The 24397-nt window shown below is 54.1% G+C and overlaps 12 protein-coding genes across 12 annotated transcripts; 5 read left to right on the top strand and 7 right to left on the bottom strand.

Moving 5' to 3' along the window:
• Positions 1-615: 615 nt before the first annotated feature.
• On the bottom strand, positions 616-2597 carry GCG54_00009938 (Peroxisomal targeting signal receptor; the record flags this gene model as incomplete). The annotated part of the gene is made up of 2 exons (XM_045409875.1): positions 616-2373; positions 2427-2597. The coding sequence occupies 2 exons, from the start codon at positions 2595-2597 to the stop codon at positions 616-618; spliced, it is 1929 nt and encodes a 642-aa protein (XP_045271412.1).
• Positions 2598-3402: 805 nt separating this feature from the next.
• GCG54_00009937 (putative exonuclease) lies at positions 3403-5526 on the bottom strand (the record flags this gene model as incomplete). The annotated part of the gene is made up of 1 exon (XM_045409874.1): positions 3403-5526. One exon carries the CDS (start codon positions 5524-5526, stop codon positions 3403-3405), a length of 2124 nt encoding a protein of 707 aa, XP_045271411.1.
• A 551-nt stretch (positions 5527-6077) lies between these two features.
• Positions 6078-7672, top strand: GCG54_00009936 (uncharacterized protein; the record flags this gene model as incomplete). The annotated part of the gene is made up of 3 exons (XM_045409873.1): positions 6078-6256; positions 6315-6401; positions 6448-7672. The coding sequence occupies 3 exons, from the start codon at positions 6078-6080 to the stop codon at positions 7670-7672; spliced, it is 1491 nt and encodes a 496-aa protein (XP_045271410.1).
• A 39-nt stretch (positions 7673-7711) lies between these two features.
• On the bottom strand, positions 7712-9471 carry GCG54_00009935 (uncharacterized protein; the record flags this gene model as incomplete). Its single annotated transcript, XM_045409872.1, has 3 exons — positions 7712-8622; positions 8680-8869; positions 8917-9471. The coding sequence occupies 3 exons, from the start codon at positions 9469-9471 to the stop codon at positions 7712-7714; spliced, it is 1656 nt and encodes a 551-aa protein (XP_045271409.1).
• Positions 9472-10016: 545 nt separating this feature from the next.
• On the top strand, positions 10017-10610 carry GCG54_00009934 (Eukaryotic translation initiation factor 1; the record flags this gene model as incomplete). Its single annotated transcript, XM_045409871.1, has 3 exons — positions 10017-10278; positions 10386-10453; positions 10587-10610. 3 exons carry the CDS (start codon positions 10017-10019, stop codon positions 10608-10610), a joined length of 354 nt encoding a protein of 117 aa, XP_045271408.1.
• A 722-nt stretch (positions 10611-11332) lies between these two features.
• Positions 11333-12175, bottom strand: GCG54_00009933 (uncharacterized protein; the record flags this gene model as incomplete). The annotated part of the gene is made up of 2 exons (XM_045409870.1): positions 11333-11418; positions 11473-12175. 2 exons carry the CDS (start codon positions 12173-12175, stop codon positions 11333-11335), a joined length of 789 nt encoding a protein of 262 aa, XP_045271407.1.
• A 51-nt stretch (positions 12176-12226) lies between these two features.
• GCG54_00009932 (uncharacterized protein) lies at positions 12227-13064 on the top strand (the record flags this gene model as incomplete). The annotated part of the gene is made up of 3 exons (XM_045409869.1): positions 12227-12340; positions 12377-12457; positions 12561-13064. 3 exons carry the CDS (start codon positions 12227-12229, stop codon positions 13062-13064), a joined length of 699 nt encoding a protein of 232 aa, XP_045271406.1.
• Positions 13065-13585: 521 nt separating this feature from the next.
• Positions 13586-14263, bottom strand: GCG54_00009931 (NADH-ubiquinone oxidoreductase 17.8 kDa subunit; the record flags this gene model as incomplete). Its single annotated transcript, XM_045409868.1, has 3 exons — positions 13586-13724; positions 13815-14056; positions 14129-14263. 3 exons carry the CDS (start codon positions 14261-14263, stop codon positions 13586-13588), a joined length of 516 nt encoding a protein of 171 aa, XP_045271405.1.
• Positions 14264-14840: 577 nt separating this feature from the next.
• Positions 14841-16118, top strand: GCG54_00009930 (Nucleotide exchange factor SIL1; the record flags this gene model as incomplete). Its single annotated transcript, XM_045409867.1, has 1 exon — positions 14841-16118. The coding sequence occupies one exon, from the start codon at positions 14841-14843 to the stop codon at positions 16116-16118; it is 1278 nt and encodes a 425-aa protein (XP_045271404.1).
• Positions 16119-16727: 609 nt separating this feature from the next.
• GCG54_00009929 (40S ribosomal protein S15) lies at positions 16728-17578 on the bottom strand (the record flags this gene model as incomplete). The annotated part of the gene is made up of 4 exons (XM_045409866.1): positions 16728-16797; positions 16862-17158; positions 17324-17400; positions 17561-17578. The coding sequence occupies 4 exons, from the start codon at positions 17576-17578 to the stop codon at positions 16728-16730; spliced, it is 462 nt and encodes a 153-aa protein (XP_045271403.1).
• A 1068-nt stretch (positions 17579-18646) lies between these two features.
• GCG54_00009928 (uncharacterized protein) lies at positions 18647-19466 on the top strand (the record flags this gene model as incomplete). Its single annotated transcript, XM_045409865.1, has 3 exons — positions 18647-18672; positions 18783-19232; positions 19313-19466. 3 exons carry the CDS (start codon positions 18647-18649, stop codon positions 19464-19466), a joined length of 630 nt encoding a protein of 209 aa, XP_045271402.1.
• Positions 19467-20025: 559 nt separating this feature from the next.
• Positions 20026-21222, bottom strand: GCG54_00009927 (Arabinogalactan endo-beta-1 4-galactanase; the record flags this gene model as incomplete). The annotated part of the gene is made up of 2 exons (XM_045409864.1): positions 20026-20126; positions 20181-21222. Coding segments are annotated over 2 exons (1143 nt in total), but the record flags the coding sequence as incomplete, so codon positions are not given.
• Between the last annotated feature and the right edge of the window lie 3175 nt (positions 21223-24397).

The raw sequence follows: 24397 nt of genomic DNA, 5'->3' as shown, positions 1-24397 counted from the left end.
AGCTTCAAAATCTTGAAGAGGTTTTCTACAGTCAACTCTGGTCCTGAGGTTTTCGTGGCACAAGAGATTTACAGTTTTGCGGTAGCATCAGGTTGGGTAAGTCAGTAGTTGTGAGTTTGAGCACGTTTTTGTTTCCTAGCGGGCATTCGCTGGGTTACAGTGGGCGGGTTTGACCCCCCGGCCCCGCCCGGTAATCGTCTCCGCCTCCGTCGGGGACGGGCACCGTCGTCCGGATGTATAAGACACTTTTTTCTGCGTTCACGTCACCAATTTGGCCACTGTAAGACTGGCTCATTGTTGACAACGAACGCTTTCCCAACATGGTGTGGAGGGAATTGGCCGACCAATCATATGGCATGCTCAAGCTTGTTCACTGTGAAAACGTGCGATCGAAAGGATGAACAAGTACTCAAGTGGGATAAACTTTTGAATGAATGTCCTTCCCCAACCCCAAGTACTATGTACTTGTGAAATTATGCGAGAGATATCTACATGGCGACCCGGTACTCGTAAGACGTATTCTCATTCGATTCTCATCCAAACCCAACATGGCGTTGTAGGCGGCCAACGTCAGGTCCTCACTACTGTACAACCCTGACATATGAATGCCATGGATTAGAAGTCAAACTCCCCCCTGAAGATCTCAGGGTCAACACCCGCAACGGTCTTATCGGCCAGATCCCGGCGTCCCATCTGAGTGAACACCCGGCGGAGCGTGTCGTACAGAGTGGTGCTCCGGTTCTGTGCCGTCATGCGGTCGATCTGCTCGTCAAGGGCAGCAGTATTGGTGCCGCCGCGGGCACCGTCGCCGCCGCCTAGAATCTCGTACGCCATGTTGCGTCCACTCTTCTCGATAGCCTTGTGCATGTTGAGCGCAGCAAGGAAGTGGGAAGCAGCTTCAGCGTGGCAGCCAATGTTTATGCAGCTGACACCCAGATTGTACCTCGCACGCACGAAGTTGGGGTGAATGCTAAGCGCCTTCTCGTACGCCGCGATAGCCTCCTCGGAGCGGCCGGAGTTAGCGAGCGTGGCGCCCAGGCGGTTCCAGAGCAAGTGCAATTGCTCTTGCTGGTTCGACGTTCCGAGTTCGGAAGAGTGGAGAGCCGCGGTGAAGCAGTCAACGGCCTTGTCGTACTCCTCAGCACCATAGAAGAGTACTCCGAGACCAACTTGCACGTCAGGGTCCATATGCTCGCCGTCAGGGCTCAACTGTGCCGCCTTGATGAAGAGGCTAGTAACCTTGTCATGCAGTTGCTGGCGGTCTGTGAAGCCCATCTCAGCCATGGGATGGAGGTCCTTCGGGGCGATAATGTTGGGGTACTTGACGGACAGCCACCTCTCGAGGGTGCGGTAGGCGGTGCTGTCATAGCCTTCGTTGGTGTAAGAAACAGCTAGGCCCATGAGAGCAGCCAAGTTATTCGGGTCTAGCTTGAGAGCCTGTTCGAGAGCACGAATAGCTGCTGTCTCCTTTTCGTTTTGCGCCTGTGCTGAGCCGAGGTACACCCAAGCCTCGGTGTGCTCTGGGTTCTGCTGGACCGCAGCCTCGAAGGCGAGCGCCGCAAGAGACAGGTTTCCGCCCTCACGCATGATGCGAACACCCTCGTCGAAGGCGTTCTTCTCTTCGCTGAAGAAGTTGTCTTCCTCAAAAAGGTAGTTCTCCACCACCGGGTCGCCCAGCCGGCCCCAGTCGCTGCTCATACCGGTGAAATCAGGACCCCAATCCTCGCTGTCGAACTTATCGAATGTCGAGTCGTCAACCATGCCTCTAGCTGCCGCTGTCTCCGCCTCGATTCCCTTCCATATTGACTCAAAGTCACCAAAACCAGTTTCTGATTGCATGGCTTTGTCCATTTCGTCAAGCTCTGGCTCGGCTGCCTTGGCCTCCTGGTCTTCCTTCTCTTGCAACTCCATCTGCGCAAACTGCTCTTCCCACTTGTTATCATCAAGCTCAACCAGCTTTCCCTTGCCCTTAACGTCCTGTTGCGGCTGCTGGTGCATAGGTTGCTGATACATGGGCTGGAACATAGATGGACCCATCATGCTGTTGTAACCCATACCCATATTCATCCCCATGTTCATTCCCATTCTCGGTTGCTGCGCCATTTGGCTGGGCATCGGACTCGCCCTGGCCGACGACGGCTGCTGGTTCATCTGCCGGAAGCGTGAGAATTCTTCGGGGCTGAATTGTGTGCCGGGAGGAGCATTGAAGGCAGACTCCATAGCAGCTTGGTTCTGAAAATCGTTCGCCCACGTTGGGGAGGTCGAGTTCGCGCGGAGGTGGACGCCTTGCGCAGGATTTAGTTGGACCGCGCCGTTCGGCATTGGGATCTCTTGTTGAAGGCCGGGTCCCTTGTTCAGGAATCCGTTCATCATCTGTAATTTCGGTCAGCCCAAAGTGCAACTTCGGGAGTGCGGGGTCTGCCCACCTCATCCTGTGGAGTGCTTGCGCCGGCGCTCCTGAAGCCGCCAGCAAGAGCGTTCGGCCCTCTCTGCACCAGTCGGTCTCTTTGAAGGGTATTATCATCTTGGACGTGTTTCTGGAACTGGCTGAGGGGGTTGCCGGAGGTTGAGCATTCTGCGCCACCGAGGAACGACATGGTGACAGTGCCGTGGGTAGCTGAAGATGTGTCGGTAAGAGGTGAGGTTTGTGCAACGTGCAGTCGAAGTGCACAACCGCAAGCGTAGAGACAGTTAGCGTCGGCTCGAGCTCGAGTGGCGTCTGGGGAGTAGAGGAAGTGGTACGCGTTGTCGGTTGAGTTGGAGAAGAACCAGCAGGCAGGGTGGATGGTTTGTAATTGGAGCAACACCAGTCACTTGAGTCTCCGAGAACATACCGAGGCAGGCCGGCGTGGGGCTCGGGCCTGGCGGTTTCTCCGCAGCCGGAGGCGGGGGAGCCAATCACAGAGCATCTGCGACGGATAAGCGCAGTGGCACCGGGTGTGGACCCTGGCTGAACAGGACCTGGAATTCCGATGCGGCGGCATGTGAGCTGTGCATGGATACAACAGGAAACACTTCACTGCCACCAGGAGCTGCGCTACGTGCGTCGAATTGTTTTGGCTTTTAAAAGTGAGGTGAAGCCCCTCCTGCCTTGATTTTTGGAGTCTCGTCTGCGGGAGCTACAGAACCGAGGACTATCTAATTCGTTTCTTCATAAGACTATCCTGGGCTTTCTCATTGCCCCGGTTCTTTTTACACTAGTACCTATTTCCGCCTCTACGACAAACCTAGGGGTATCATTCAGTTGTAAACAGCCATAAGCCGCCTTAGTGCACAACATCCTCCTCCTGAAGTCCTAGGGACCATATATGCTATACCGCCTAGACGTACAATGCAACTCATCTGGACACGGATAACCCCCAGGATGGCAGTCTTTCTGCAAAATCATCCCTCTTGGCCTGCTTATTTCACACCAATGAAGCCAACGCTTTGTCTGGCCTTTTTAACGGCGCGTCGAAGAGCTTGCTCTTCGTTGTCCGTCCACTTGACCGATAGCTGATCCCACTTCTTTCCAGGTGTGTTATACTCTCGTTTCCACTGGGAGTGCATCGCCTGCAGTCTGCTCATCTCGCGCGGATCTCCAGACCCCGAATACACGATGAATGCTGTGCAAGGTGGGAGGCTATCGTGAATGGCCTGCAACCGGGCTGAGAGACGAGCCAAACATCTCTCGAGGTCTGAACTACCGAGATTGGGATTGAGCTCCGCAGGATCGATGTCCGGAGGGCCACCATCGCTGCTGGCGTTCTCGACCCGGTTCCTGTTCCACCAGCCCTGAAGGGCTTCGAGTTCGCGCATGCGACCCCAGACGAAGTCCACGCCGCCACCGGGGATTTCCAAGCCATCTGGGTCGCCATTGACAGCGCGAATCACGCCCTTGACAACGTCCGCATCCGACTTGCAGCCGATTTGATGCGTCGCGCCGGCACCGGGTCCCTTGGACGGATCACCCCAGTCTACCGCTGCGCTGGTCTTGCCGGTAACTTGACCGCCAACATCGCCGCCCTGGGCCTTGTATGCTGTACCGGCTCTTGCCAGGCGTCGAAAGAGGTTTTCGCCCTGAGAATCAGACGCACCCCATAGCCTTCCCTTCTCGCACTTTTGGCGCACAAGGTCGAGGCACGCCTTAGCATCCTCGATCGGGTTGTGTCCATTAGCACCGCCCTTCTGAATCTCGCGATTGACGTATTTTTGAGTGAGCCACTTGAGTGACGATTTAAGCGGCGGTCCTCGTGGGTGAGGGTAGATGAGCGAGGTATCGACAATGAAGGGGTGAGAGAAACGAAGCGCCTTGAGGTCAGACTCGAGCGAGTGTCCAATCAGAATGGTTCGCGGTGTGACGATTTCGAGCAGCTTCTTCTGGATGTCTTGAAGAGTCGTCGTCACAGACTTCAGCATTTCCTCTGTGATACCGGAAAACCTCGTGACGTAGTCGATGATGGGCTTTTCGGGTTTGACCAGCTCGTCCATAATGACATCGCCGGACCAAGTGATGATGCTGATGCGTGTAAGGGAGTATTCGTTCTCGCCTGTCATGCACATCTCACAGTCCAGTGCCAGACATTCACGCCCAGCCGTGACGCTACCCTTCTCGATTTCCGATTCGGGTACGTCGCCGTCCTCAAGTTTGTCGACCTTTGACACAACCCATCCGGTTGGGACCTTGAAAGATGCTTTCACTTCTTCGTTTTCGATAAGCGCCGGGTGAATGAGGTGACCTGCGACTTCCAGCTCTTCGAGGGATGCCAGAAACTCGGTGATGCGTGTGCGCTCGTTCTTCCAGCCGTTCGGCTCTCTAGCTGGCTTGGGGCCCTTTCTGTCACTCTTATCCTTGGGCATTGGGGCGGTTAAGAATGTTCCCAAAGGCGAGTGAAGCTTCATGTACTTGTCGTCGCCGGGAGCCTTGACCGGCCAGATGTGAGGGAACATCTTGGCGAAACCCTGAAGCGCAAGTGGCAGCTTCTCGGCTGAGAGTTCTCGAGGATAGTAGTCATCAGGCGACGTCTCCAGCAGATCTTGATTACTAGCAGGGCCTGATTTATACGTCGAGAAGTTGACCGCCTCCTTGAACATGGCTTCCTCGAGTCCCGGTATCATTAATACCACAATCTTCCGGAAATTCGGTCGGTGGGATACTGAGACCCAGTTGGGGCCAGTACCATCGGCGAATATGTAGAGAACGAGGTCGCGCAGCATTGCGAGATTGATCTTGCTGAAGATCTTGGCGCTCGTGGAAAACTTGATTGAGGGATAGCTATTGGAGCCTTCGCGGGGGATCTTCTTGCGTTTCTTGTTCGATCGTTCGACCTTCTGCCATCCTTCGTCATCGTCGTCCGGGGCAGATCTTTTAAGACTTTCGCTGCTTTGGGTCTGCGATGAGCTCTCGCGGGTCGTAGCATTGCTGGCTTCTGTCGGCTTGTCGACGGCAGGGTCGACTGTCGCGTCGGCGGGTTGGGCGTTGATGTCTGCCATGGCTTCATCCGTGAATTGCGCACTCCAGGGCTGACGGTTTTTCTTCTTGCCCATGATCAGCAACCCCCAAAAAGCTGAATTGGAGATGTGGTGAGGTTGCAATGCGCCTCTGAGAACAGTGGTGGGGTTGAAGATGGATGATTATTTTCGCACCTGCACCGGGAGCCCAGAAAATGTCCATCCAACTTTCTGTCAATCGAGCGACGCAACTTTAATTACGGGTCTCTTGCGGGGAGAGCCAATGGGACATGATGAAGATAAGATAAGGACACAGGGTGTAGTGGGCCCGCGGTCGCAGCTAGGCACCCTGGTCAACGCAGGGAGGCAGGGACACTGGAGGGACCTGCCAACCTCACTGCATCTTCAATGGCGCCTACCTTTATGGCCAGTGCCTTCGTTCCTGTCGCAACACGCAACTTAAACAACCCGATCCTCGCGTCAACATCGGCGACGGCGCCGTAATTTTCATTTTCATCCTTCGCTTTATTTGATTAATCATCTTGATTGCGCCAGAGTCTCTGTCTCCTATCACACCTATCACCAGCAAGCATCTTCATTAGCACCTGCACATCACGAGCCAACTGCACGTTACGCTATGCGACAAGATGGACACTGTTCAGTGCAGATGTAAGAATTGCCAGGCGAACTTGGCCAAGTTTGCCAACTTGTGGACTCAAATCGGGAAGTCATATTTCAGTCCAGTCCTAGAAGCCAAAGGCGACGTCAAAATAGTCGACGTTGAGCCCATCAGAAAGGGGGAGCCACAAACGTTGGTGGCTGAATGGTGCGGTAGTTTTTTTCTCAAGCAAGAATCAAGCCTGGAGCGCTAACTACTTGTGCAGCGAATTAAAGGACATCGCATGCGCGAAATGCCAACAAGTTATTGGAATCAAATGTTTGAGCAGTCCGGTGAACCATGTGTTCGACGAGTAAGTTTAGGAGATCCCCAAAGTAGCGCATTCTCACTGTTGTTAGCTCGCAAATTCTTCTGCGGCAAAATTCAGTCCTATTTCTCGACAGAAAAAGCAATCCGTCAGAATTGAGGGTACGCCGTACGCTGGATCTGAGACCACCAGAAGAGAGTCAACCGAGCTACTATCACGACTCCGGCTTGAGCGACGGGCATGCCTCGATGGCTTCTGAATCCATCGACCTGCTTGACATACAAGCTGACCTTGAAACACAGCGCGAAGATATTGAAAGGATTGACACTGCAGGGTACCATGTGGTATCTCAATTCAATGACACCATAACTCGGATTGACCGCGAGGTCAAGAAGCTCAACGGGACCATGGTGGATCTGCGACGAGACATCGACAATCACGCGGCGGACATTTTTACTGTCAAGAAAGACGTGGTGAACATGAGACAGTCTCTCCACCAAGACTCTCTTACATCGCCATTGCACAGTAAGCTTCAGACAGCAAGCGCTGCCGTTGCAGAGATGGGAAAGCTTTGTCAGGATGCACAAGTTGAAACAGAAAAGCTCAATCAAGAAGTCCATACCACTAAATACCATCTACAACAACTTGAGACTGCCTCGTCAAATCTTCGACAGGAGCTTGCAAGTGCAAGGAAAGCTACAAAGGATGCACTTGGTATCGCCAAGGACACTGCCAAAGAAACGGCGAATATACGGATGGAGTTGGCCAAATTGAAAGAAAACCTGGAGACTCACCACCGGAAGAACGACCCGAAACCGGGGTTCTTGATGCCGAGAGAACTGGACATCCTCGCCAGTAATATCACGAAAATTGGAAACAGAGCAAACCAAGTGGAGTCGTTGCAGATGGAACTTGACCTCTTCAAAAGCCGGGTCCAGCGGTTAGAAGCCAGGGTCGAGACTTCTACGCGGGGAAGGGATGACCACCCGCCCAAATCAGTCTCACCCAAGACCTACCCTGACGCTTTGGGGATTGCAGACAGCCCGGTCAAGACAACAACATTGCAGCACGAGGTCCAGGCACCAAGCCAGTTGACCGAGGAGCCAATGCCAAAGGCTACCCAACCTCGAGCTCGCAAAAGACGAGCAGCTCCCGAGCCAGCTGACGACCAAGGAACTGCCCATTCGAAATTGACGAAATCAGGTGCTATTGACAAGAGAAGAACCAAGAGATCGAAGCAAGATTCTTTTACTGACGAACTCAACTCAATTGGTCCCCCTGCAGGCGGAAGACGAACTAGAAGCTCCAACTGTTAAGAAGAACAGCATTTTCTTGCTTTATTCATCAAGTGGGTATCATTTGGCAGACAGATCACGGTCCATGCCCAGATCTACTTCTAGCACAACCTTTCCAAGCTCGGACAATGTCCTGATCGGCTCAACAAGACCAAACCTGAAAAAGTCATCCATAGTCTTCGGGTCTGTCCTCCACGCAAGAATCAAACTAGTCTCTTTCTCGCGACCAGGAAGGCTTTCAATGTCCTTCAGCATCTCCTTCGCGAGTACCAGAGGCTCCCAGTCAGCTGACGGTGCGAGATCGCTGTAAAAGTCGATTATCGACAATACCATCTGACACAGAGAGACCTGGTCCAGATTCTCCAGCAATTTGACGCTTTCAGGCGGAAACTTCTTCAGCGCAGCCATGTCTCTGGCAAGCTTGGTGAGCTTCCCAGGGTTGGGCGCCGTATTCGACAAAGCGATGGCAATGGCAGACAATCCCTTGAGTCTTGAGGGATGGAAAGGCGCGACGTGTTTGAATGGTTCAATATCATACGCCGACAAGCAAGCAATAGCGAGGGCGCACTCGTGGTTTCCCCGGTCCTTTCCGAAGTAGTACGCTGCCTCGTCTACCACCTGCGCAAATGGTTCAATGGCCCATTTGCCCGTCGTCACGAAATACGATCCAGTCTTGTACGCTTTCCTCAGCCACTCACGCTTCTCGTCACGTGGCATGTCGCGCGGGAAGACGGGCATGATCTTTTGGATGTTCAAGCCCATCAATCCCTGTGGAGGATCGGTTTTGCCGCCGCCGGGTGGATTCTTGAACCGCTCGATGTCAGGCATGACGCTCATGCTGTTGAGCTCAATGGTCGAGTCGTTCATGGCGATTTGGTACTCGTCTAAATCATTCTCGCACTTGTAGCAAGAACACTCGAAATGATAGAGGTCGAGTTCGCCCTGTCTCTTGCCCTTGGGTTGTGTGTGGTCTGGCATAGGTTACTAAAGGGCATTCATGAAGCTGCGAGGGTCAAAAGGCAACTTACCGGCGTAAGAAATTTCAATTTCATCGCCAGGGTTGATGAACGTGGCTGATCGAAGTGTGGCAGTCCGTCCTCCAAACTGCACCATCGCGTTGGGCACACAGGAGTGATTGATCATGGCCAACGTCGTATCCAAGAAGACACCGCCCGTCTCATAGTACTCCTCCGTCCGGCTGAAAGCGTTCGTCTGAAGCTACAGGATGTCAGTGCAACTCCTGTCCCCATCGAAAGCGCCATTACCTTGCATAGAACATGGAAAGACTCTTCTAGCCCCTTTAAAGTGATGGCATCAAGCCCACAACACCTCAAAACCCCATGCGCCTGAAGCTGCAAGTCCATCTCGTCATTCTTTCTCCACTCCTCGACGTGCCCCTCCAAAGCATCAAACGACTCCTTCAACTTCGGCCTCAGCATCACCTGCGCCCCGGCCCTGATGGGCGTGGGCACCCAGTCGGGCTGGTGCGCCGGCTTGACCTCATGCAGGAACTGGATTGCCTTGCACTCAACCTTATGGATCAGCGTCCAGTTGGCCTTCTGACAGGCGGCGCCGCAGTAGGCGACCGTCTTGCAGCCTGTGCAAGCGCGCAGCTTGCCCACGCCCGCGTGGCCTTGCCTTTTCAGGCAGTGGTTGCAATACTCAAGCGCGCGGTGGCCTGGCGGAAGGACGACGGCAGGGTCGTCGAAGCGGGCAATGACGTCGCCCGGCTTGAAGCGGCGCGTCGCGTGGATGGAGCGGCCGCCTTTGGCACCGCCCTTGGAGCCACGGACTTCAATGCCGTCGTTTACGGCAGGCATGATTGAGATTATATATTGATATCATCAACAAAAAGGGGTTTAAAGCTTTTCTGAACAAAGCCTGGATGGCAGATTCCAGAGACTTGCGATGTTTCCATAGAGCGCCACATACGTCCACATGTGGCTAGTGCCATCGACTGCCGATAAGCGATGGAAAGCAGGCACGCCGCACCAGGTCAGCCCTGTGGCTGTGTGCTGCATCCAATGCCAGCCAGCAGGATCTCACCCGAGGACAATGGAACGGATTGGTAGATCACTGCTCGTGCACAGACCCCTCCATCACCCCGCCTTCTGCTCATCCCACCAACACCGTTTCTTAGTCCGGTCTCTCCTTCTGTTCTGAGCCTCAAAAAAAACTGACAAGCTTCCCCCGCCCAAACGCGCATCCAAGCTCTCTTGCAAAAAAATCTCCACTCACTTTCCCCAAAACCAACAAAAAAATCACCACAACCAACAACTGCATTTGCGCATTCACACCCTGACACTTACAACACCCCCGTCTTTTAGATTCCATATTCTAACGCTACACGCGACACGCGCCTCTGATGACTACCATCGAAAACCTCAAGACAATCGACCCCTTCGCTGATGCCGAAGAGGGCGAGGGCAACAACAATCCCAAGAAAGGCCAGGACTACATCCACATCCGCATCCAGCAGCGCAATGGCCGCAAGACCCTCACCACCATCCAGGGCCTCCCCAAGCGCTTCGACCAGAAGAAGATCCTGAAGGTCATCAAGAAGAAGTTCGCCTGCAACGGTACCATTGTGGAGGACCAGGACCTCGGTGAGGTCATTCAGCTCCAGGGTGCGTCGCAGACCTTCCCCTCCATTCCCTCCTGACCCTCCCAACAGCTTCGCCGTAGCTTCCAATCCTTTTGCGCAAAGTCTAACTTATTTCCTCCTATAAAACAGGCGACCAGCGCAAGAACATTCACGATTTCCTCGTCGACAAGCAGGAGGGTCTCGAGATGGACTCCAAGGTAAGCACGCGACTCTGGACCCCACCTTCCCATCCTTGAACCCCTCCGTGATCAACAACGAGATCCCGTTCCACCTCGCCATGCCTTGTCAGAGCCCGATGAAGAAAGCGGCTAACGCGTTTCCCTCCTCTAGCTTGTCAAGGTCCACGGCTTCTAAAGAAGCCGTTACTGCCAGGAGGCGCCTTCTCCCCCTCGCAGCCGACCGGATTCCGGTATCCCCGAGCCGATACGAATACCGACCCCCCGTCTTCCTGCCTACGACATCGAGCTTCGTGAAGAAAGCCTGGGTGTCACCTTGGAATATGGGCTTTGTGGTCCGAAAGTTCGGTTCTGGGGATGCGAGAGAATCTTAAAGGTGCCTGCGGGAGATCGAATCACAATGGTCCTAGCACAATGGTGTTACTGGATTGGCGCTCCTAGGAACTGGCATGGGACTTGCGGTTCGCATGGGCTTGAGGTATCAACTTTTTTATGATGGTTCGCTGCTGCTCTGCTTGAAGCCAGAGTCAATGGCCAAACAATATCAGCTGGGGAGACTACACTCACCGGCCTTATGCTAGGTAACGGAATAAGAACCTCTGCGAGCTCTACCCTCAATTCTGTCGGACAGACAACACTGACACATGTCATTGTGCCATGATAACGCAAATCAGTTGTAAAGCTATCAAGACCATTGGAAAAACTTTGAGGCATTTGTCACAGGCTACGGTTCTGCGGTCTTGTGTTGAATGCTGTGGCTTGATTCCCAAAAGTGCGCTACTTGAACTCCGTAACCTTCAATACCAATGACGCTAATGTATAAGACTTCTATCTGCCGTGAGTCCCCCAGTACCAAGACAGAGGCTTCTCTCAAGGCCATCAATGCAACGCTGTGAATTATCAATGTGCCTTATCGCCATGTTGCTGAGCAGCGAAAACAGTAACAGCCATGCAAAGAGCAAATGCAGCGTTGTAAGCAGTAGCCACTCCTCAATGCCCAGAATTCCTCCAATACTTCAGTTGTTCACTCACTGACTTACCCCAATAATTCAGTTGTTCGGAATATTCACGGTAGTCACCACTTGTTCCATCAGGCTCAAAAGGCTCTTCCAAAAAGTTTGGTGGGGGTACAAGAGCGTCCGCCCGGGACCCCGAGTCGGGTCTCCGTAAGTGGTTACTTAGACTGTCCGGGCGTTTGCCGGTGTAGTTACTGTCGTCCTCGCCGCTGTTCATGTTGAACTCCCCGTCCCCGTCCCCGTCCTCGCCAGATTCCTCGGGTATAGTACTCAAACGGGACTCATCCGAAGAGGCATCATCAATAACATTGATGCCATGAATGCCTTTGATGTCATTGATCTTATCAGGCTCGTCAGACTGCTCGGAGGACCCATCATACTCGTCGTTGAAGTTGTCCGGAGTGAGTGTTGTGGTCCAGATCAAATGGCCGCGAGATGCTTGAGTGACGGGTGCTTGGGTACCGGCCGGTAGTCTTCGAGAATCGTCTTTCCTCTTCTGCTCTTGAGAATCGTCTTTGCTGTCCTTCGTCAAAGGCCCCGGAGACTTACCGTTGCCTGAATCTTCAAGCTCCGATTTGAGCTTCTTGGCTTCCTCTTCTTTGGCTTCCTCTTCGAGTTCTCTCCGTATGCTTTCTGCCTCCTCGAGGCACATGAGGCACCTGCAGATATAATTGGGAGTTGCCAGAAAGATTTCGTCGCCCTTTTTGAGGTCGCGTGTGGCAAACATGTCGGGCCCACGGATCTCTGCGTTGCATCGTGGGTCGCCTCTGGGAACGCAATGGCTCTCGTCGGTCCATACCTTGAGGCCTATGACCCGGAAGCCCAAGGTGTTCATGAACCTGCAAAGTATTCCGTGGTCAAGAGCCGTGATCTTGTTCCGGTCGAGAGGCATGTATTTCATCAGAGGAAAGTGCTGTGCGCACTCTAGGCGCAATCTGAAAGCATTTCCGCGTTCCTAGAAGCGGCAAAGCACATGGGTCTCCATGATAGTCTGCTCCTTGATGTAAAAGTACGGCCGGTTATCCTCGTTTAAGGTGGACATCACTTGCCCGGCCGAGTAGTCATCCGGTGAGTGACGTGCTCCGTGCTTAGGCTCGTCCAGAGACAGGAAGATTGAATTTGGCTTCCAGGGAGGCAGAGGCAGGGTGGTTGTCCATGGGCACTCTCCAAATGGTGGCGCCATTTCTGATGAGTCTACCGGTTCACGCTTTGGTAGCATCAGCGCTTTTCGGGCCGACGACGTTGGTGGCTCTGGCGTCGGTCGCTCTGGCGTTGGTCCCAAGGATGACAGGGAAGACGACGACGACAACGCCACCGGCAAACGGACCGACGACATTGGTGGCTCTGGCGTTGGTCGCTCTGGCGTTGGTCCCAAGGATGACAGGGAAGACGACGACGACAACGCCACCGGCAAACGGACCGACGACATTGGCGGCTCTGGCGTTGGTCGCTCTGGCGTTGGTCCCAAGGACGACAAGGGAGACGACGATGACGCCGCCAATGCTGCCGACGGCGGCGGCGCTGTTGGCATGGGTGGTCTTGGTTGCCCCGAGTTTCGCTGCTCTAAGATCATCGCCAGGCGTTCAAGCAACTCTCCGACCAAAGTGGCATCCTGACTGGGATCAACAATCGCGTTTGGGTCCATTGCATATGAGGTCGATAGTAATTAAGGCAGAAGTGATGATCGATGGATATTGGCAGTATTGACGTTGCGTCCAAGAAGAAGTCTAGGGTGACGAGGAGAAAAACGGGGGAGGTAAAGACAGGGGGTTTGAAGTCACAGATCAAGGGATATGGCACCTGCCTCTAAGACCGGAGTGGAAAACGCCTTCTATGAACACATCCCACATGGCTAATGAGGAAGTCCACTGAATCCAGCTTCCTACCTTAACAGTGGCCCTTCCCTCTCTTGGCTCATCACTGTCGTGGTGTGGCAGGCACAAGTTTGACGGGGCATGTCGGTCCCGCTCGCCGGTACTTCCACACATCATCGACCTTGCCAGAGAAATTGATCAAGTTGGAAGGAAGTCGAGACTCGCGACATCCTGGCGAGCAGTAAACGTAACAAATGAACTGAAAGCCTTGATTCAACCTCGGGTCGATCTATGTAACGGTATCATACAACACCACCCCTCGCTCATTCCTGCTTCTTCGCAAGCAGCTGGGCTTTCCGCTCCTCCTCGTCGAGATGTTGCTTCCTGTAGTGAGCAACAACGTGGTCCAAATTGGTCTGGGAGCCAGCAACAATGTTGCGGGCGGCGTGACTAGACATGGCCCTGCGTAGAAAAGTTGTGTTAGCCGCACTGCATCCTCTGGGCTTTCCCAGCCACTGTCCAGTTATATCATCGTGGTTCGGGAAGGCTCACTCAGGGAAGCGGAGGTCGACGTCGCGGTTGGCCGGGGTGGAGAAGAAGAGCAACCTGTCGAAACCGGCCTGCTCAACGGCCTTGGTGTGAAGGTGGCTCCTCTCGGCCCATGTCTCCTGGTAGTGCCAGTACTCGTGGATCTTCTTGGTGAGGAATGGCGGCTCGCCGTCCTTGCCGGGCTGGCTGATCTTGTACATGAAGTACGCAGCGGGAATGACGGCAACGGTCGCCCAGAAGAAGTTCTACAACGCCAAAAACAACTCAATTAGCTTCCGAAATCTCCGCATCGACGGCCAATTGGCGCAAGAACGTACTCCGATGGGCTCCTCGACGTTGTGGGCGTGGTGGTGGCCGTGGTCGCCTCCGGAGGCGTAGGATCGCGATTGGCGCAGCCCAGTCAGGCGGGACTGGCGCGCGATGCAGGCACCCCGCGTTCGAATGGCCTGCATCGTGAATGACGTTGCGGGACGGTGTCAATTGACGATGGGAATCGGGTCGTCGTGGGGATTGAGGAGGGAGCTTTCGGGTGTGGAGGTGATTCCCAAGGTTCGGTAGTCGGGGAGGAGCGTCACTTTTCGCGGTTTAGCGCCGCAGCGGCTGTGGCGGCTGTTTTGGCCAATCACGACTTGCCGAATTCAAATAAGAGAATCGCCTCTCAAAATGGGTACCACGGCCTTGAGCATGGGGCAATGAGACAACTTGGCCAGACGGATGAATTCGATGAATTTCTATTTCGTGATGGTAAACTGTCCTTTTTCCGTTGACTCATTTTCGTTCATTAACCCGATTATAAGAGTGCATGCATTCGTCTGTCGCATCAGCATCTCAAATCCACCTTGGCTTTAGACTTTCGACACAACTCTTATTGGACTCACTAGCTTATTGTTGCCCGTGCCCGCTATTCTCATACAATAACACTGGGTCTCATCATCCCTCGCCGCAAACGGGGCGACAACGACGTTGACTGAAGAGGTCAACCTCTCTTTGGAATTACATATCACAACACCACAATTTACAAAATTCAAGATGGCGCCAAGACCACCAAACCGCGCATCTTTCGTCCCTCTCACTATTTTCATGGTCGTCTTCGGCCTTCTCATCCTCGCACCCACAATCGCCGCTTCATCACACGTATCAGCGGCACCAGCAGCACCCTCACCATCGGCCGATGTCGAACTCATCTGCCACACCGACAACCCGGCGGAATGTTACCCCAAGATCTTCCAACCGACAGAGGAATTTCAAATAGTACATGACGACCAAGAGCTGCCCCATGGCCTCCACATCCGGATGAACATCAACACCGGCCAAAAGGAGGCCAAAATCAACGATCCGACTGAGAAGAACCCGGCGGTGGAGGGCTTGCCGGTCGATCGCTCGATTGTGGTTGTGGATGGCGAGGAGGTCCACGATGAACCGAGACTGCCCAAGGACGCTCCCAAGTACGACCCCGTCGGCGCCGTGAAGCAGCCCCCGCAGGAGTCAAGCGAGTTCTACTCCCATCTCGATTACGTCAAGAAAGGCGCGAACGGGGCCGACCTCCCGATCGACGAGGCCCTTGAGTTTCTCGAGGACATTTCTCACGACATTTACTACGGCATGAAAATCACCGAGACATTTGACACCGTCAAGTCCCTCCTCTGCCTCATGTCAGACCCTGAGACGCCCGCACCAATCGAAGGTGTCGTTCCCCGTGACCAGCAGGCCGCCTCCATCATCTCCGGCGCCCTGCAAAACAACCCCAAGGCTCTTGAGGAGGTGACCAAGGTGTGGCCTCAGCTTATGGACGCTTCATGCCCCGCTACCGAGACTAAGGGAGCCTCCAAGCTCCGAGACGACTTTTACGCCTCCTTCGTGCCGTCCCAAGAGAGCAAGCACGATGTCCTCCGCGCCGCAAACAAGGCCAAGGCTCATGTCGCCGCTGTCAGAGGTCTTCTGAAGAGCCCTACGATTCGTGACGACTTTATCGCCAACAAGGGCATGGACCGCCTTCTCGAGGTGCTCGCGCCTGAAGATGCCCGCTGGGATACTGCTCAGCGCAAGACCGGTCAGCTTGTCCTCGACAGCTTCCTCGACGAGAGCATGGGAGCCGATGTCGGCGTGTGGCCCCTGTTCAAGGCATCTGAGACGGATGCGTCCAAGAGGGTGGCTGACCGCGTGAGCGACGGCAACTGGAAGACGGCCGTGAAGGCCATCATGGAGAAGAACAAGGGAGACAAGAGCCATTGGAGCAAGGACCTGTATGACAGGCTGGATGCGCACGAGCAGTTCCAGCTGAACAAGCTTGGCAAGCAAGAGTTGTAATGATTACATGCACATACCACATTTTTAGACCCTATATACCCACGTTTTGACCATCAGATGAGGGCTCTCATTATAGCCTGACGAGCGATGAAAGCGTCTCCGCATCTGTGTACAAATCTACTTGGGGGAGAATGAACCAGTGTAGGACATTCCCCAACCAACCAAAATGATGGGTTGCCAATGGAGCTTCAGCCTCTGCCTCTCAACGGGGTTGACGTTCAAGACTATGCAATAATCCCCGGCGGGTCTAGTCCATGTGGAGGGCTAAGATAGGCGAGTGACAGATTGCATCATGAGCGGGCCAGTTTAGGTTTGGATTTCGTGCACCAAGCGGGGTTCTTTTTTCCAACATCAAATGCAAGACAGAGCGTCACAGCAGTCACAGAGGAAGGCAGCGAGTCAAGCTTTAGGTAGTTTTGGTATCTCCATGTCGTTTATTTCATTCCCATTTTGAGGCTCAAACTTTTTAGCGGACAACGATGTTGTATTGAACTATCATTGCCCAAACAACATGATAGTGGCCTTGCCATGCTACCAAAACCATTTCCCGTTTCGCCTTGATGTCCGTTGAATGCAAGAACCTCCCAAAGACAGCCCACAACCATCCTCTTACTTGAGAGGAATGAAACGAGAAGAGTGAGTAGCACCGATACCGGGTCTACCGTGCTTGACAGGCTTGCTGTAGGGTTGTTAGAAAACTGTTCCCAAAGGCCTCGCGCGGAGGGAATCCGAGAGGGACGTACTAAGAGATAGAGAACTCAGCCAGGTAGTGGCCAACCATCTCAGGCTTGATCTCAACCTGGTTGAACTCCTTGCCGGAGTAGATACCAATGACGCTGCCAATCATCTCAGGGACGACGATCATGTCACGGAGGTGGGTCTTGACGAGGTCGGGCTTCTCGTTGGGCTTGGCCTCCTGCTTGGCCTTGCGGAGCTTCTTGATCAAGCCCATAGGGCGGCGCTTGAGACCGCGGTTGATGCGCCTGCGGGCACGGGCGTGGACGACATCGCGGAGCTGCTCGGAGTCGAGGTCAAGGAGACTGTGTGAGAGTGCATGTTAGCCTGGACGGTTCTGTGTCTTCGATGGCGGGTGCTTCGGCAGGTTCGTGGAATGGAAAGGCAGTGATGATCTCATCGTCGGGTCTCGAGGGATTCGATTGTGCGTGGGTGTGGACAGGTGGGATTCTCAAGTGGGCAAAACGTACGCCTCAAGGTCAATTCCGCGGTAAGAGAACTTGCGGAACGCTCTTCTCTTCTTGATCTCGGCAGCCTCCTCGGCGTTCTGTATGGATCCCTCCAGTCAGCCAAAATTGTTCGATGCAGTTTGGTTGCGATGTGGTCTCGTCGCGCCACCATTTCCTCCTCAATCCACAACCGCCACCGCGGCGACGGCGCGGTCTTTATCCATCGAAACCAGGGAGGGAAGACAGGGTCGCACGTACGTATTCGTCGTCAGCCATCTTTGCGGTGTTGTGAGGTCAGGGAATTCGCTGTCGATGCGGTCTATCGAGAGCGAATAAGCTGAAGTGCCGGTGCGGTTGTCGAAGTTTTGGGAGACGGGGCTACGGTCGCTTGGAGGTTTCGCTTGACTTGCACCAATGGCCCAAATTTGGCCCGTAGGGTTCGGTTGCCCTCCCCCCGCAGTCATGTGATTTTTAATCGAGAAAAAAAAAAAGGCAGTCGCGCGGTACGTACCGCGTCAGCGGGCACAATGCACGCTCTTTCTCGAAGCGGACGCTCGGGCCCCCCGTCCACGCCGCGCTTCACTTGGCCGTCTGCCCGTTCTTTGACATCACTCCCGCCGTGCCCAGGTCCACCTCGCCGTAGGATGCCCTGAATTTTGCATCCACAACTGGCGAACGCCGGTCGGGTGTACGATCGGTGAGCTCGGTGAAGAGCATCGTCAGACCAACGTTCTTTCACACACCGAGTTAGGTACCCTATTCAGAATGGCCAGATGTTTTCCTCAACGGCTGGCCATTGAAAGAAAGCACCAATCCTGAGCGCCCGGTGTTCTCGGGTGTAGATGTTGATGTTGATCCCAGTGTCGTAGTATTACTGTCGCTCGTTTGCTCCAATCGACTGGAACAAAGTTTCGTGGCCTGAGTGAGACCACACATAAAGCAACTCTGACATACTACTGCGCCATCACTATCTCCTATTGAGACCTGTGTCCAGAGAAAAGTAGCCGTATGAGAGAGAACTTAGGGTAGCGACGACTTCATTCGACTCGAGAATGCCAAGTTTGCTTTCCGTGCGCAAGCCTGGGAAATGCAGCCCACACCATCTCTATGTCGCCTCGTTTGGTAATGTGTCCGCGATGAATAGTAAGGAACTCGGGTTTTGGATATTGTTGATAAAATCATCTGTGTGACGAAGTAGAAACTCATGTATATTCGACGACGCTAGGAGTTTGGCGGCCGTGCTGCAACTCATGATAGCATCGGAAAGGGGCTGTGGTTTTCACTGGAAAGGCTTCAGGCTTCAGGCTTCTCAGAGTTCTAATCTCTTAAGCTTGACCTGGAACGATGCTGTTATTCTCAAAGTCGCTCCCGTACGTATGTATCCGGTTTGAGCAGCCTGAGTAGTCTTCAGCGTAGACCGATCTCACCATGCGTTGACGGGAGGCAGCGCTTTCCGCTGGTGACAAAGAAAGGTGAGAAGAGGCCGGCTGAAGGAGGTGAAATTTGCTGGATCGACCACCTTCTCCAAGGATGGCGGCCTCGACCAGCTTGGTGGTGGGTTTCCCGCGGATCATATGAAGCCAACCATGCTAACAAATCCAGCCATGTTCGAGCTGCGCTTCAGGCACATCTGCACCATGCACAACAAGGGCGAGACTGAAGCTGTAGAGACCAAGGCTCTGGAGCTTCTTGCTGAGCCGCGACTTGGACGTGTTCACAAGGCAGGAACGCACATGATACTTGCCACATCCGAGACCGACTTAGTTCATCACAGCCTTGAAGCTGTGAGACTCTTCGGCGAGGCCCTCCTGGGAGAGATGACTGCGTCCCAGCGAGCCTCTTTGGAGTACTGGCATGCTGAGGCCAAGACGTTGCTTGAGGAGGCTCGCAGCGATCAGAGCGCTATCGACAACGAAATCAACGAGAAATTGTAAGGAAATGGGTTTTTTTTTTCTATCACTGTCCTCTTGTATATTCTCTTTTACTGTAGTTTCACTAATCTTTATTTAGTAAGAGTGGCATGACAATGCGGCAGCTTCAGGATGCTCAGCTGAGTGAAATGTACGAGCGTCTGGCGAGAATTGACGAGGATGAAGGCGCGTCCGCAGAGACCTCGTCGGCGGCTCCTCTGGCCAACATGCGGAAGTTTGAGAATTCAGAATAGAGAGGCGCAAGAGGGGAAAGTTCACCAGTTTTAGTTGAGACTGAATCGACAATCAGCTTGACCGCCGTGACCATGAAATGAACCTGTGCATGAAAATGAAGCTGCGAATCCGACTAGCCGTCCATCCAATTCGTAGCCCGATTGTTGACTATTTGCATGAGAGGGAGATAACACTGAGCTTACGTGTACGATTAATACAATAGATGCGACAAAATTGCTGTCAGTTACTTTTGCTAAATGATCACGCTCAAGGCATGAGGCTGACGTTGGCAGTCAATGCTTATATACGGCCAGCGGTGCTCCGAGCACCTGGCTGAAGTAGGTATGTATGTACGAGAAGCGCTCAAAAACTATTTACTGCTGAAAAAAAGGCATGTACTGTTCTTCCCAACGGGCGGAAGTAGTCTCTGTCCTTTGGGGCGGCGTCCGGTATGTACACCCTCCACAACACCTCACCTCAGATGTGTACCACACCCAAGGTCGACAACCACTCAACCACGCCTTCTATTCATAACTCTTTCCTGGTATCTGATGGGTATTTTTTTCTTGCTAGACCCACTTAAATGCTCTTGAAAACGTTCAAGCTCGACAGTGCGTTGCCCGGGTACGAAAACATCGTGTTTGACGAACAGCTCGATCCCAACGCCTGGTTATCAACCCCTGCATCAAATAAGTCAGTATAACTTCATCTAGAGGTTAAGAGGGGCTACAAACAGGCCGGTTCCCAGTACCAGAGCCCAGTTCCTTTGCTAACTCCTGCAACAACTGCAGCAAGTCTCGTCATAAAGGTCGTCTGTCCGGCCGCGGAGAACGGGATGTCCTTGAGGTCGCTCGGGAAGGCGTACTTCGGGCTCGGGCACGCCGTAGGCCAGTTCGTCTCGGCGACGACAATCTCCTTGCCCCACTTGCTCGCCATGTTGGTCAAGCTGGTCTTGAGGGAGGCCAAGGTGGCGGCGCTGTTGTAGAAGGGGTAGTACGAGACACCCATCATGTCGAAGTTGGCAAGCGTCAGCTGGTTCTGGGCAAGCATGTTGGTGTACCACGTGTTCTGCGTGTTCCAGTCCCAGCCGTTGTCGAGGTGTATCATGATCTTGGGCTTGGGGCTGAGGGTCGAGTCCTTGATGCCGTAGGCGGCCGAGTTGAGCAGGCGGGCGACGTTGTACATGTTGGACGTGCGGCCCGTCTCGAAGAGCAGACCCGCGCGGATCTCATTGCCGATGCTGATGATGGCCGGGGGCACGCCGGCGCTTTGGAAGGCGTTGCTGACCTGCAGCGTGTAGTTGTACAGGCGCCAGCTGAGGTTCTCGATGTCGGTGGGCCAGCCGGACGGGATGCCCTGCTTGCTCGGGTCCGCCCAGGTGTCGCTGAAGTGCAGCGTGAGGTAGACGGAGAGACCCTGGGCCTTGGCCCGCTTGGCGAGGGCGAGGTTGTAGTCGAGGTTGTAGTCGCCGTTGGAGGGGTTGACCCAGACGCGCTGGCGGACCGAGTTGACGCCGGCGCCCTTGAGAATCACCTCCAGCGACTGGGAGGCGCCGGCCGAGTTCTTGTAGTTGATGCCGGCCTTCTCCTCGATGGTGACCGAGGACCAGTCGGCGCCCTTGTAGGTCAGGGCGGCGTTGGCCGCGGAGACGGCGAGGAGGAAGACGGAGGCTACGGAGGCGAGCATCTTGGCGGGCTTGTCCTTTCGGATCGGAGATCGGATCTGCTCTGGGGTAACCGCTGGGCAAACCGAGAAGACAAAAAAGGGGGAAGACGAACTGGAAGAGAGACGAAGAGGAAGTCTTCGCCTTTCGTTCGGTCTTCAGGAGTGGTATATACAGCAGCTCAGGACTCGCCATCAACACCAAGCGCCATCAACCCCTTTCACCCCTTCATCTCCCTAATTGATGGGATCCCAAGAACTCCATCAGGGCCTTTCTCCATCTTTCCCGAACTACCGGTGCAATCATGGCAAACTGCAACTCATCAGCTAGGCGCCTCGACGGGGAGCGGGAAGGCGTGTAACCCAGTTCCTCGTATAGCAACCCCCATCCCTGTCGATATGTCGACCGTCAGAGTGACAGACAGAGGAGCTGACAGGCATCCCTCTGCTTCAGACATATTGCCCGCAGCTTTAACGAGCAACACCGGACTGCTGACCACACGCAAAGGAGTCTAGCTCCCGCCTGCCAGCGAGCAGCGGCACTACCGCCAGCAGAAAAACCCAACTTTGACAGCCAAACAGGCGCTGACGTCCGCTTGAACCACAGTGGAGTCGGTCGACGACTTGCTCAGCCGGCTTGACGTTTCATCGCGCTACCTCCTGGGAGGAGGTCCCATGAGGAACATCTCGACTCCTCCAATCAGCAGAATGTTTCTCCACAGTTTGCTGCCGTTCCTGAAGACTTGGCGAACGCTCTTTGGGAATTCCTGCCAACACCCTCCCCCTTTTTCGCTCTCCTCGTTGGCTGTCATGCCGCTGGTCCCCGTAGAACGAATCGCGATTTCCTCAGGGTAAACAACCTCCCTGGTCAATAAGCGACTTGCTGTGCCCTTACTGCGGTGCAAGACCGTCCGATGTTTAATCTATGTGCCGTTGGTCTTGGTCGTCCAAGACCCCCGGTTGGAAAGAGGAGCGGAAAGCGGGCCAATATCGAATGCAGAGAGAAAAAGGACCGAGCTTACCGGGGGTGGAGGAGCACGCTGCCGGAATTGGAGGTCCAGCGTTGGGGGCTATTCCGAGCTGCGGCCCGTTTCAGTGTCCCTGGGCAGCCATTTTGTCTTGGTGGTCCTGTTTTGTCTTAGAAATGACGGCAAGCCGGCGCCGGTTGTTTTGAGAACGCAAGCGAAGGGGCGTGGTGTTGAATTAAGGTAGATCGGGGCCTTTGATCCGAACTTGAGCAGCACACGGATAACCGAACCTCTCGCGTGGTTTCCAGGCCGTTTATTTCCCGTTCTGATAGGTATTCTGATATCGTTGTGCCTTATCAATTCTCCGTGTTATCGGCCGTGATAGAGGCTCTTCTTTCCCCAGATCACCATCACCGACTCCCTCCCCCCCAAAAAAAATCGTTTCGAGATCACAACTCGCCGGGGTCGCAACAGAGTTGATGGCTTGATTCATGAATCCCGTCAGTAGAGTTTGCGCGCTGCAGTAGTTTTCTTGGTACGGCCCCCATAACGACAACACACTCGTGCTTTTTTACCCCAGAGTTGTACCAGGAACTATATTTCCCACCCATGATCATCCTCGACAAGGGGGGAAACTATTGATTGCTAATACTTATTCAACCCACCACACACGCTACCGGCGACGCAACACCCAGCAACGGCACATGACCACGGCCGCAAACGCCGTGTCCAGCAAAGCGCGAACACCAAGACTCCGCCGAACTAAACCGTCAATCCTCACGATGGGCCGAAACCCCATGCGCACCAATCAAAACACACACGAGACTAAGTCTCTCAGTTCACAAGTCTCTACTCTGTAGAAACAAACATTTTCTAGAAACACTGTCAGCAAAGATGTGCCGAGCACGATGCACCAATCACGCACACGATCCCGCATCCCTCCGGTTCTCAGCGAGGCACCCAATTTACCAGCCCATCAGCAACGCTTCCCCAACTGAGAAACCTCGCGAGTAATGATAGGCTCGCGGTGGTCGCTCCAGGGTTCGCAGGCTCTCTCGTTGGGCTGCGGCAACGACTGGACGCGACGGACGCCTGAAGTAGTCCGAACACCTCGCACAATCTCGCCTTCCACGACACAGAACTCAAATTCCCGTCCAGCCCTTCAAAACTTGCCTCAATGTCAAGAAATGTTTATAATTGACAAAGGGCTGACTACCTACTTACCGTTCGCGCTTCCAAAAACGTAAATGCGAACAGTCCATTCGGATCTGTGATACGCCAACGGGACGTCAACTTTAAACACAGTGAAGGTCTACAGAAGCCTGCCGGATGGAATGTAACTCAAAAAGGAGAGCTGACGCGAGCATCGCCACCAATATTACCAGCGTAGGTATTTACATCCATCGGGGTTCGGTAGGTTCGTGACCGTGAAGAACAAAAACCAAAGTCACATGCCACCTCAGTCAGGTATCAAGCTTTCTCGCGAAGGAACATGTCAATTCAGTTCAGCAATCCCAATTCGTTTGACAGGGCATGTCAGGGTACAGTTCCCAAAGAGCAATTTCTCGTCGGGGGGGGCGGTGCTATTCCCAAACTACACACGAGAAAGAGTTTCGAACCGAAGCACACGAGCCAACCCACCTCCCTCCTCCCCAAGCTTCCCGAACGACACGAGGGAACCTCCCACATGGGCGGGTTCACATGCCGAGTCAAAACCCGTTCTCAAACCCCCTCCCCCAACCCCAAATCCCTATAGCAAGCAGGCTTTTGCTTCGGGCACCTCGGGCGGCAGCGACAATCCTGAACGCTTTTGCCTTTTCTTTGACGGCAAGATGTCCGCCGTAAGCGGGCCTTGGCAGTTCCTGTCAAAACTGCCACCGTATGAGGTAATCTCATCGGAGAACTCGGGAAGGGCAATGCCACCCGGGGACTAAGGATCACGGCGCCGGCAGATCCTCCCGCTCCCTTCCTTCGTGCCCAACTCTTATTTAGACTTCAAAGCGTACGTGTCCTCCATAGGATGGCATAAGAGAGAGGAAGAGTCGATCAGAAAACTAAACACACAGCTGTCGCCCGACATGCCGCAAGTGGTCGAATGAGGCAAGAAAAGCCTCCGGCATATCCTTAAAACACAGGAATTCTGCCTGCGCCGAGTCATTCCACGGGCGCAAACCCCCTCTTCCCACGGGAGGCGGAGCAAGACCTCCATTCGCCGCCTCCGCCGCCGCCTCCGAGGTCCCCACTGCCGGGCTTCCATATGGAAGGATTCTATCTCATGAGCCCAACATACATCTACATATCGCCTCCCCGTTGAGCGGCAA

Source organism: Colletotrichum gloeosporioides, assembly GCF_011800055.1.
Source record: "Colletotrichum gloeosporioides strain Lc1 chromosome Unknown consensus_1, whole genome shotgun sequence".
Taxonomy (NCBI): Eukaryota; Fungi; Ascomycota; class Sordariomycetes; order Glomerellales; family Glomerellaceae; genus Colletotrichum; species Colletotrichum gloeosporioides.
Note: the sequence above shows the minus strand (reverse complement) of the source record. Positions and strands in the feature narration are given on the sequence as shown.